The sequence below is a fragment of the Euprymna scolopes genome, chromosome 2 (assembly GCF_053919585.1).
Source record: "Euprymna scolopes isolate OS-2025 chromosome 2, ASM5391958v1, whole genome shotgun sequence".
In the NCBI taxonomy this organism is placed as follows: domain Eukaryota; kingdom Metazoa; phylum Mollusca; class Cephalopoda; order Sepiida; family Sepiolidae; genus Euprymna; species Euprymna scolopes.
In genome coordinates this window covers 200,126,827-200,139,723 of record NC_136483.1, presented here as the reverse complement: position 1 = coordinate 200,139,723, position 12,897 = coordinate 200,126,827, and the positions used below count along the sequence as shown (strand labels likewise).

Below are 12,897 nucleotides of genomic sequence, written 5' to 3'. Positions count from 1 at the left end.
ACTACTTCAGTAAACAAATGGATATGCAAATATTTAAAAAAGTTTGACTCGCTGTTGTCTAAAGCCAATTTTATGATAGTGCCCACGTCACTGCCTTTTTTATGGGGGGGGGGGTGTATTTAGCGTCAAGTTTTGACTATCGTTAATGTGATAGTTTAAAAAGTAAATATTAACAATAACTGCCATCCGCATTGAAATCGATTATTTTGATGTTTTGTTCAAATGAGAAATTCGTAACATGATTAGTTTGAGAGTTTTTTTTTATGGAAATCGATTGATGTAAGGAGCTTCTTTTTTTTTTCTACATGAGAGTCGCCACTTATCAAGGCCTGAAGGCCACTCAAGGATAAGTTTTACTGGATGTACAGTAGTCTATGAGACAATATTGTAGTAATTGTTAGTAGTGGAATTTTAGTAAATTGGATTACTTAAGGGGACGACGACTCAAGAACTTGTTCACGTTATACTTGAAGATGACCAAATTGTAGTCAGCTGGAAAGCAGGGAAACTGAACAGAGTTCCACAGGCATGCAGTGCTAAGAAAGAAACTTTGTTCATGGAATCTACGTTTTGATTTAGGCACAGATAAAGAGTGTGGGAAATTAGTGTGTACTTCCATGAACAAAGCTTCTTTCTTAGAAGTGCATGCCTGTGGAACTCTGTTCCGGTTGCCTGTTTCCCACCTGACTACAACCTGGATGTCTTCAAGTCCAATGTAAACAAATTCCTGATGAACCACCCTCTTAAGTAAGACACTTTATCAAATCTCCAACACTAACGTACTGTACACACAATAACCCTTATCCCCGAGTGGCTTCTGGGCCTTGATAAGTGGTGACTACCTTGTGAAAAAAAAACAAAAAACCCAACTTGCTGGAACACTTAATATGAATAAAACACACGAGACTGAATTAACATGGTTACAAACAAGGAGTGTTAAGATCGCACCAAAATGGCTACTCCCACAATAAATTTATTTACCAGAAAAAAAGACAACTATGCCCTCCGGTTATAAAAGGCCAAAATTAGTCCGATTAATGGTGTAATCGAAGTAACTGTACCCAATGTATTGCATCCTTTCAATCTTACTTGGAATCACATAATCATTCAATTTTATCGGTGGTTTCCGAATACGTCCTGACCTGTGAGTGGGTGATGATAACGTTTTTTCCACCACTGCTGGAGTCTGCAGCTTCATCCATATGTCTGCTCTCAGGTACTAAACTATCCTCAGGAATTTCAGGTGTGCCGAAATTCTCAAGATTCTCTACAGTGTTAATGTCTGTATCGCAGGCGTTGGTTCCTCTGCTGCCAATGATGGAAGTTTTACAAGCTGGTCTGCATGTCTCCTTACTATCCTTCCACAGGCGTGCAGTTCTAAGATAGAAGCTTTGTTCATAGAATCTAGCTTTGATTTAGGCACAGATAAAGAGTAGGGAAAATTTTTGACAGTGGATTCAGCTAAATGGGTGTTTTTCGTAAAAGATTGGCGAGGGGGCACCAGAGATTGGAGTTCAGACGAGCACCTGCCATGGAAATAACGATAAAACAAGGATAGGCTTGCAACGTCTCTTCTGTGGGAGAGAGGTTGCAGGGAAGAGAAAAGGGCATCCCCCACTAAGCCACAAAGTCTATTTTGTACTCTGTCGAAGCAGGATAGGCTGTTTTTAGCAGCTCCTGCGCAGATATGGCAGCAGTATTCCATCCTTGGAGGTATTTGGCTTTTATATAGATAGAGAATTGCATCAGTAGTGAGATATCTTCTGGAGCGGTAGAAGGATCCCACCATCTTTCCAGCGACCTTGGCAACAGACTTGATGTACGTGTTCCATTTCAGATCAGGAGTAAATTATGCATATCTCTGTCCATGGTGAATGAGAATCCACTAACCCTCCACTACTATCAAAACATGTGTTCCAAAAATGGACCCGCATAATCTATGTGGATTCTTTCCCATGGTGAACTTGAATATTCCCAGCAATGAATGGGAGCCTTACTGGGGTTACTTTGATTAAGCATGCAGGTTCCACAAGCTTTTCTGGTTTTCTCAATATCAGTATATATCAGTATCTAGATTTGGCTATAACACCTAGCTGCGAGCAAGGGCTTTCATCCGTACGGTCCCTATGGGTGTCTGATACAATTGCTGCAATACTTTTAATTTAAGTCTGGCTGGAATTACAACTCTACTTTCTCATAATATCGCGCCATCTTCACATGTCAACTCTGTTCGCTTCATTGCTATGTCTGGAATGCAACTGCTTCAGCCATTCATAACCCTAACCATAACCAAAGTCGGGTCTCTTCTCATCTCCATTCTTACTGCCGCCACAGCTACCAAAGCATTAATCAAGTTCATCATGTTCATATTCTGTTAGTGTTTCTGTTGTTGATTGGAAGATGGCTGAGGCAATCTGCATTTCTATTGAGGGACCTGGCATGATACTCCAACTTATAATTGTAGGCTGCTAAAAAGAGGGCTCAGCATTTAACCCGGCTGCAGCAAGAAAAGGAATCAGTTTGTGTTCAGCAAATGGCCCCAATAATGGCTTGTGGTCTGTGAACAAGGTAAAATTATTCCCATACAAATATTGGTGTAACTTTTTACTGTAAAAACCAATGCCAACCTCTCCTTCTCAACGTGTGCATGGTTCTGTTCTGCCTCCGACAGCATTCGTGAAATGTAGCATACTGGTTTCTCCCTTCCATCCTCCATTCTATGAGCCATTACACCTCCTAGTCCATTTAATTGAACCAGTTACGGCCAAGTAGTGTCGGTACATTTCCTTTTACCACCAGCAAACCCTTCCTGAATTACTTTCCACATCTGTGGTCCCATGTGATTTCGTCAGTGTATGTTCTTTATATGGCTTTCTTTTAGATCCTGAATTTGGCCAATTGTCTTGAATTTTTCTAGGCTCATTACTGAGAATGAGGCTCCTGTGTCCACTTCCATGACCACCTTTGGTTAATTAGTAGTTTTACTAGTACTGCCAGTGTCCAAATTGTAGCGACTGATCTATTTCTTCACACTGTTCACCATCTTTCTTTCCTTCCCATGTGTTGTTGAACCAGACGACCTGCTCTCTTCTTGTCTACATTTCCGACGAGTATGTCTTATCTGCCTATATTTAAAACATTCTTTGTTTTTAAACTGGCATTTGTCTGCTTGATGGGCAGTGCTTCCACAGCGATAATGATTCTCTTTTCAATGGTAACCTGTGGACGGAGTTTCATTTTCACTCATTGGTGCTCCCAGCATTAACTTGGAACATTTCCTTGCAGATCCATAGAACTGCTATTTTATTGGCCCTGTCCAAAGTTAGCAACTTTTGCCAAGCAAATGTTCCTGTATTTTCTCGTCCTTAACTCCCACGATGATGTATGTGTTTATTTACTTTTTCTTCAAAGTTTCAATGCTCCGACATTTTTCGCAGCCACATATTCACTGATGGACTTGCCTTCTTGTTTGTCCCTTGTTTGTCTCTTGTGTTGAACAAAAAACGTTCGTGTATCTTGTTGGGGGTCGGTCTGATGTCTCTCCAGTTCTTCAAACGTTTTCTGCTCCAGCTTGTTTTCGGCTAAACCCCTGAGGGTAGCAGAATGTTTGGCACCAATAACCGATAAAAAAAAAATAGCTTCTTACCTTCACTCAATATGTCATTAGCAGCAAAAAAAAAACTATTGCTCTTCCGCACTTTTTAATTGTGCCTAGCAATGCCATTTTCTCTGTTCCTCACTGATGCAGTAAACTTTTACTCGGGTTTATTGGGTTGTGGGTTTTCACTTTTTTTTTCTTCATTTTTTTTAAAATTGCTTTCATAATGTTCCTCCGTATTATTTGTGCTTCGTCGCCAATTAATGTGTAATTGCTGGCGCACACAGCATGAACAAAATTAACATGAATTAATGTGCTTACAAACAAGGAATGTTAAGATTGCACCAAAATGACCGCTCCCATGCTCGTTTATTTACAATAAATACACCAGAAAAAACAGCTACGCTCTCCAGTTATAAAAGGCTAAAATTAGTCCCATTAGGATTAGTGATGTAAGCAAAGTTACTCTGCCCATTATGTTACAAAATTATTGATAGTGGTTTCAGTTAGACGGATGTTTTTCGTGAAAATTTGGCGAGGAGGGACCATAGATTGGAGCTCAGACGGGCACTTGCCATGAAAATAATGATAAAGCAGAGAGAGGCTTGAAACATCTTCTAGGGAAAAGAGCATCCCCACTAGACTATGAAGTTTATTTTAAACTTTGCCAAGGCAGGATAAACTGTTTCTTGCAACTCCTGCCCAGATGTGGTAACAGTACTCCATATTTGGATGTACCTAGCTCTTATACAGGTAGAGAATTGCATCGGCAGTGAGATATCTACTAGAGCGGTAGAACGACCCCATAATTTTTTCAGCAACTTTGGCAACAGATTTGATGTATGTGTTTCATTTCAGATCAGGAGTAAAGGTCAGACTCAGAAGTTTGTCAAAACATGGAGCCTCCCCAAGATGAGAGCCATTCATTTCAATTGATGCCAGATGAAGATCAGAGTGTTGATGATGTAAAGATAGAAGCTTGGTTTTAGGTGCATTAAAATTAACCAGCCTCTCTTTCCCCATTGTGCATTTTAACTTCTTCAAACGTTGCTAACATAAATAGAAAGCCGTTTCACTAAAATAGATGACTATTTCGAGGATTATTTTAAGATGGATGCATTATAAATTCATAATTTGCGTGCATGTTTTAAAAATAAAACTTCACAACAGTATTTTCCCTTTTAATTACAATTTGTCCAAATGTATCTTTTGGAAAAGAAAATACAGTCACATTTGATCAGTTTTATAAATCCTTCAGCAATTTCTTTGAGAATTGAAACAGAAAATAACAATCCTCATAATTGGAGCTGTTGTACTTTATTCTGTAATGTCATCAAGTTACACAACTTCAATGGAATAGCCTTCTATTGACATTGGCCATGCTTGAATAAGTTAATATGCATGTACTTACTCACCAAAACACTCACAAATTGTTGGTTTTCACCAGATGCATTGTCACGTTATACGAGAAGCATCCCAAAAGTACAATGGCCACAGTTAGGCCTCCTACATTTTTATTCTACTCGAATGGATCAAAGGAGATTGAAAATTGCATTGTTATGATGACTGAACTTATGCATTCATGATCAGAAAATTTTATTTCGCTGTTGCAGATATTCATGGTGTGAGACTCTAAGAGAGCAACCCCTGTCATAGACGTGCGTCAGAAGCAGAGATGCATCATTGAATTCCTAGCAAAAGTACATTGAGAATGGTGGCGACTATGTGGAAAAATAAATTCTGGGACACAAAAGGTCGTTTTTCATGTAAATTTCAGAGAAACCTACAGACCATTATCCACATTGTAAAAATAATGATTAAATACATTCTTCAAAAACAAACTTCACAACAGTATTTTCCCTTCTAATCGCACGTGTCCAAAATCACATTTGACCAGTTTCATAAATCCCGTGGCAATTTCTTTGATAATTGAAACAGAAAATAACTATTTTTGTAATAGCCGTCTATTGTCGAACCATAACCATTGTACTCACTTCATCAAATCTCTACACTAACGTAATGTACTTGCAATAACCCTTATCTCTGAGTGGCTTCCGGGCCTTGATAAGTGGTGACCACTGTGTAAAAAAAAAAAGAAAAAAAACTCTATTCTGTAATGTCATCAGGTAATGCAACTTTAATGGAAGGGCCTTCTATTTACATTGGCTACACTTGAATAACTGAATATGTGTATTCCCCAATCAATCTTTCTCTAAAGTATATTTTGATCAATTCCATATTTTCTTTGGCCTTCTCCTTCTGAACTGAACCTGCTACCTTAACTGTTCTACATCTATTAATTAAAGAACTTGCATTCTTTCTTTCAACACAATCATATTTGAAAGTTGATTTTTGAAAATGAAATGAATAGAATTTTACAAGTGGAGGAAAATTTGAAAATATTAAAACTTGGAGCTTTGGAACTTTATTGCGTGAGGGAAGGGGTGTCTGTTTATATTGAGTCAATGTTCACATTTACGGCACATCAGCTCTTTTGAGGGGTTTATAAAAATGGAGCAGAACGTATCTTTTATATCATCTTTGCATCTCTTGCTGTGTCCTCAAGTGGTTTGCCTCCCAATGTCAGTGCACCTGGAACGAAAGCTCTTTCATGCATAACAGCAGACGCAAGTCTTATTTTTTTGGACAATTGGAATTTTATTCCGTTTCACGATCGAATGTGTCTCTGTTCTTTGCTCATCCTTAGGATGGTGGGAATTTTTCCATCGATTCATCTGCCATATTTCCCAATCTCTCGCTGCTTCTACAAATAACTGATGACTGTGGACTGTCGAACTCAAACTATAGACTCTAAAACTCTCAACTGAACTCTCCTAAGCATGTGTGCATCCCTCCTTTTTATATTGGGATGATGTGTGTATGTGTATGATCTCTGAATGGATGGATCTGCAAATTAACGCATCCAGAACACGTCAGAGTGATGTCATTGGGTTTGATGAGTCTTAACCTTTTGAACTCCATTGCACTCAATGCCATCCTGCACTAATCATGCTATTCATGTCATGAACTGCATAACACTTTTACCAATTTGGCATTAAATGATCCCGAAAGGGTTGATATGCCATAAAATATGTTTTTACTGAAATCATCTTTAATTAATGTGCCTTTCCTACATTAGATATGGGTTGTATGATGGCAAATTTTTTCATTAAATGTTATTATTGTTTGTTGTTTTTATTTATTTTTTTAAACAGATTCTGCTCCAGACAAGGTATGAAACCACTTGATGTAAGGAGCTAAAAACATAGTATTTCAAGGTAAAAAATTAGCCAATAATAAATGTTATATGGATAGATTCCAAACTAGAAAGCAGCAATTCTTCCCACTTTATCAGAAACATGGAAAATGGAATGTGAGGATTAATGGTTGTTTGTGCGGCAACTGAGAAGGCTAACATGCTTGCCTGATGGTTTGCCTTCAATGCTACTTTAGACCCAGCAAACCACTCTCTCCCAGATGTTTATTTGTGAACGGAAACCCTAACACTCGATCTGAAAATCATCCCTTCTCATGTTTTTTATGTGATAAAAACCCAGACATCTTAAAGGCATGTAGACCTGATCTCATCCCAGCTATACTATTAAAAAAAATACTCCACTGAGGTTGTCCCAGTTCTCTCCAAACTCCATAACAAATGCCTTACCAAATCTTGCTTTCCTGACTGCTGGAAAATTGCTTGTGTGGTAACAGTTTACAAAAATTCTGGAAAAGAACCGACCCATTAAATTATCGCCTCATTAGCCAAAATCTTTGAGTCCTTAATTTATCAAGAATAAATCCACTACCTCACATATACTAAACTTCTTCTGACCAACAGTATGGATTTAGGCAATTCTACTGCAGATATCCAAACTGTAATCTCTAAATGTATATACCATGCACTGGATAAAGCAGGGGTGGCTAGGGCCTTTGTCAGGGTATGGCACGATGGTCTTCTCATGAAAATTAAATCATATAGTATTACTGGATGAATGCTTAATATCATCAAATCCTTTTTAAATAAGAGAAAAATTCAGGTTGTCTTTGATAGTCATACATCAAAACAGCATGATATATATATATAAGTGTGCTGCAAGGGTCTATGCTTAACCCGTTATTATTTTTTAATATTCGTAAATGCCACCCTAATAAAATTGTCTTGGAGATGGGTATATTTGCTGATGATACCACGTTCTGTAACAGACGCAAGAGGAAAACAAATGAACACATATCTAAGGAAATGGTGGAAATCTTAAAGGAAGACCTCCAGTTTGTAGTGGAATGGGAACAAAAATGGATGGTAACATTCAATGCTGCTAAGACTAAGCTTGTTTCCTTTAATAATTACAAGAAACCTTTTCAACCACCGATAGCCATGGCTAATGATACACTATCTGAAAGCTCTTCGTTCAAACTCCTCGGTTTAATGTTTACAGGGAACATGAATTGGACAAATATATTGAGAGCATTGCCAAGGCTGCTACAAAGAAGGTGGACACTCTCTACCGTGCTAGAAAGTTACTTATGCCTGAGAGTATCTTATATCTCTACATGGCCACGGAGTATTGTTGTCACATTTGGGCTGGTGCATCTGCTATTAGTCTCTCACTTTTAGACAGGATTCAAAAGATATGCCGCCAACCTAAGAAGTCTCACACTGTTAACCAAACTTCAACTTCTGTCCCATCAACGAAATGCTGTATCTCTGTGCCTATGTTACAAATATTTTAATGGACTGTGCTCCGACAAACTTCAAGCCCTTATACCCCTTTGACATAAATACCCCACCCCCTGACTAACCTGACAAGCAGCATAATCCCACCTCTACACTGTAGAGATACTTAGATGCCAGACAGCCTTCTACTCAAATGGTTTCTTCCTTTAAATTGTTAGAGTTCGAAATTCCCTCTTGGGTCCCCTGACTGTACTGACATGCAGAAGTGCGAATGTAATGTGAACGGACATCTTGCTGCTCAACTGCCTACATAATATCCCAGCATGTTTTGTCCAAAATAGTAACTCCTTAAATCCAATTAGCACTATACCTTGTTTGGAGTGAAAAAAACAATAAAAAAATAAGGAAAGTGATTTTTCAAAAAGTAAACTCAACATCCACTTTCTATTCATTTGATCGCTTGAGATCATCTTTGATCAAGTCACTCTTGCTTGACCTGCCTTTTTTTTTGTTCAATTACTCTCAACTGAGTTGCATGTACGTTTTTATCCAAACAATCTAACCATAAATTGTTACAATAAATAAAAACTAAAACATTTCTTTATGTAAAACCATTATGTAATCAACGGATATTTTTAACTGTTTTTGCATTTTTGAGGTTTGATAATTTGTATTATTTGACTACTGCCCTCATCTTAAGTTTTATTTGCACAACATTTTGGCTGATGTAACGTCCGACCTTTTTTCACGTGAATCTTATTGAACTTATAAATCTGCACGGAATTTTATACATATAATAAATAGTGAAATCGTATCATCTAAAAACAAGAATAGGTTACAAAATTACAAAATTTATGCTAGAACTTTCTACTGTGGCGTAATGGATAAAGTACTTAATCAAATTCAGTTCTAGGTAGACGGTCCAATTGTCAGGTCAGGCAATACTAAAATACTAAAAATATTAAAAATACTAAAACTATTAAAAATATTAAACATACTAAAAAATATGTAAGGTACTGAAATGAAGCTTATAACCCAGTGGATGTTTTAGTGATATTTTTTTTTACTAAACAACGTTTTCTTTACTGGATATTTCTCCGGTATTCAGCTGGGCAAACTTGGGTTCTTGTAATTTAAATAATCCAAAGTTTATTTTGTGGTACTGATGTAATATAAACACCATGTTATCATCATATCATCCATGCGGTTAATGAAAAATGCTGGAAAGTGCTGAAGAAAAGTTTTGTGATTTTTTTTTTTGCACACAAATCTTTCAATGAAAAGTATATTATTTCTGTTATTATGAAGCTAATTATTGAAAAGTTTAAAAAATTCAATGAAAACAATATTCTTGAATAATTATTGGACAATTTTTACAAAACTTATAGAAAATTAAAATCAAGAAAAAAAAAAACCTTCATTGTAAGGAAGTTACAGGAATAAATATTTTTTAAATAACAAAATTTTTTATTTCTTATATAATTTTTTTCTTTTTATGATTTTTTCTTTTTTTCTTTGTTAAAATCAAAATAAATATTCAGATTTTTTAAAATTTATAATAAATCAATGATTTTTATTTTTTTATTTTATAATAAAACCAATGATTTTTTTTATTTTATAATAAACTAATGATTTTTTTTAATGGGATCAAGATGCCTAGTGTTTCACCATCTTCCAACATTTTCCGTAAACTGTCCAGACGATTTCAAGGATAGCACAGTCCTAACACTGCGTAAATACCAATATCTTTAATAACTTTATAAAACCTAATCTTATTTAAAAAAACAAATTTTGTATTTTCCAGGATGCTGTGTCGCTGTCTGGACGTCCTCCTTTCCATTGTACGACAGTCATTCCCGTGGCCGTCTGTTTCTCGCTTCTCATGTCATACCACATCCGGCGTCGTTCTGTTTGTCATTGTGCGAGTTTTAGTCTCCTGTTCATAACTGCATGGTTATCCCATCACATTCGAGATGCCCACCGGCATGGCCTTTGGTTTTGGCCATTGGGCAGCACGCCACCTCTGCCTTATTTTGTCTACATCTCCGGCATCCTTCTCTTGCCGCTCTTGGTCAAGCTTTATTACTACAGTACAATGTCGAGTGAATTTACGAGTGCACCTATCATGTCCACGGTGTGACATGCGACAGAAAATTAATACTATTTAGTTACGATGGATTAAAAAACATTTTTTTTTTTTAGAACAATTTGTAAAGGAGGAAATCTCAATTTAAAAATGGAAACATTATCGGATTTTTTATTTAAAACGGATTGAAATTCTTGCAATACAGATTTTTAATTTGCGTGCATATTTAAAATGAAACGCAAAAGACCAGCTGACTGATATAACAACAAGGAAACTCATTTAAAAACATAGTTCTTATCCAGAATTTTCCCTATATTAAAAAACAAAATGAAGAAAAATCTGTATGATCTATGTATCCATGACGTAACAGAAATATCATATTCCAAAAATCATCTTACGGTATCACTGGTAGAATACTTAACATAATTAAATCCTTCTTAGATAAGAGAAAAATCCAGGTAGTCCTCGACGGTCGCACATCTAAACAATATGATATAAATGCGGGAGTGCCCCAGGGTTCTATCCTTGGACCTCTATTGTTCCTGATATTCATAAATGACCTCCCCGACAACATTGCCTCTGAGATGGGTATATATGCTGATGACACTACACTCTATGGCAGACACGACAGGAAGACGAATGAACACATTTCTAAAGAAATGGCAGAAACACTAGAGGAAGACCTCCAATCTGTAGTGGAATGGGGACAAAAGTGGTTGGTCGCGTTCAATGCTGCCAAGACTAAACTAGTTTCATTCAATAATTACAAGAAACCCTCTCTACCACCAATAGCAATGGCCAACGACCCTTTATCTGAGAGTCCATCTTTCAAACTCCTTGGCCTAACGTTCACAGGAAACATGAGTTGGAACAATTACATTGAAGGCATTGCCAGGGCCGCTGCAAGAAAGGTAGGCTCTCTCTACCGTGCTTAAAAACTACTAACACCCGAAAGTATCCTGTACCTCTATAAGGCCACCATTCGCCCATGTATGGAGTATTGCTGCCACATCTGGGCTGGTGCATCTGCTACTAGTCTCTCGCTCCTTGACAAGGTTCAAAAGAGAGTCGCAAATCTGATAGGCCCTGAACTGGCATCTAAGCTTCAGCCTCTGTCCCATCGACGAAATGTTGCATCCCTCTGCCTGTTCTACAAGTATTTTAGTGGTGAATGCTCTGATGAACTGCAATCACTTGTGCCCCCACGACGCGAGCACCCTCGACAAACCCGACAGGCTACTAGATCCCACCCCCACACTGTAGAGGTCCCTAGATGTAAAAGATCTTTTTACTCCAATAGTTTCTTCCCCAGAACCGCAAGACTCTGGAATTCCATTCCAGGTCCCTGCTTCCCCAACAGTACTGACGTGCAGAAGTTCAAGTGTAAAGTGAACCGACACCTTGCTGCCCAAATCCCTACATAGTACCCCAGTAGTTGTTGCCCCTGATAATAGCCCCCTACACCAAAGTGGCAATTTGCCTTGTTTGGGGTGAAAATGTAATAAAAAAAAAAAAAAAAAAAAAAAAAAATGTAAATTGATTAAGTACTTTTATTTTTATAAAGAAAATCATTCTTTAAGTGATTAATGGGAATTTCTTGAGCATTATAAATCTAGTAAGTATGAATTATCTCCCTTGTTTCTTAGTTTTCAAAATTGTTAGGTGAGATAATCACTGCTTGGATACTCATAGAATTTGATTTTCTATTTTAAAAATGAAACTACTTGATTAGTTTGCAGTATTTTTTTTTAAATATAATATGTTCTTTCCATCACAGATACATACATCATACAAAATATTATTTTTTTATTTTTGTTTTTTTAATATCAGGAAAATTTTGAAGAAAAACCAAAAAATTATATCGCGAAATCATTTTGCTTTATTTGCATAGTTTTTTTTTTTAGTTTTTTATCCCAATCTATTTATTTTCCCAACTATGTTCCAACTGAAGTGCTCCTTGAATTTTCTCCTTGGGTACTGAAACAGAATTGAAAAATAAATAGTAACGGCAAAGATAATGGTCCAATCCAAAACAATGCAATATATATATATATATGTATATATGCACATATATGTATATATCACTCCACATACCCAAATTTTCGACAAAGATTATTTTTATTTATTTATTTATTTTGTGTTTGTGGGCATGGGTGTTTGTTGTTTTGTTTTTTTTTTCTTTGGGCAAAACTTAAAAAAAGAAACAATCTGGGTGAAATATAGATTGAAATATATGAAAACTTTCCAATGTTTGTTTCTATTGGTAATCTTTTAAACCAACACATTTCAGGTGAAAACATTGTTACGTATTTAATGAAAGAATAAGCTTGAAAAAGCTTTATTTCACTAAAAACGTTGCAGGAACTTGACACGGGTTAACGATGCTTAAAAAAGGAGGAAAAAGAGATTAATGCTCAAGGGAAGTAATTCACTTCTGGATAGCATAGAAAGAGATAAAACAGTTCTCTTTATTGGTGCATTCATTGCCACTCTGGAAAGTCCAAGGTCGTATGATTGGCATGGAAAAAGGGTTAAATA

The 12,897-nt window shown here is 36.6% G+C and overlaps 1 protein-coding gene across 1 annotated transcript in view; it reads left to right on the top strand.

The window, feature by feature from the left end:
• LOC145301668 (transmembrane protein 267-like) overlaps positions 1-10,628 on the top strand; it is a 46,231-nt gene extending 35,603 nt beyond the window's left edge. The window contains exon 2 of the mRNA XM_080144590.1: positions 10,078-10,628. Coding sequence (XP_080000716.1) covers positions 10,078-10,413 — 336 coding nt within the window. The 3' untranslated portion in view covers positions 10,414-10,628. The remainder of the gene's footprint in view (positions 1-10,077) is intronic.
• The last annotated feature ends 2,269 nt before the right edge of the window (positions 10,629-12,897 follow it).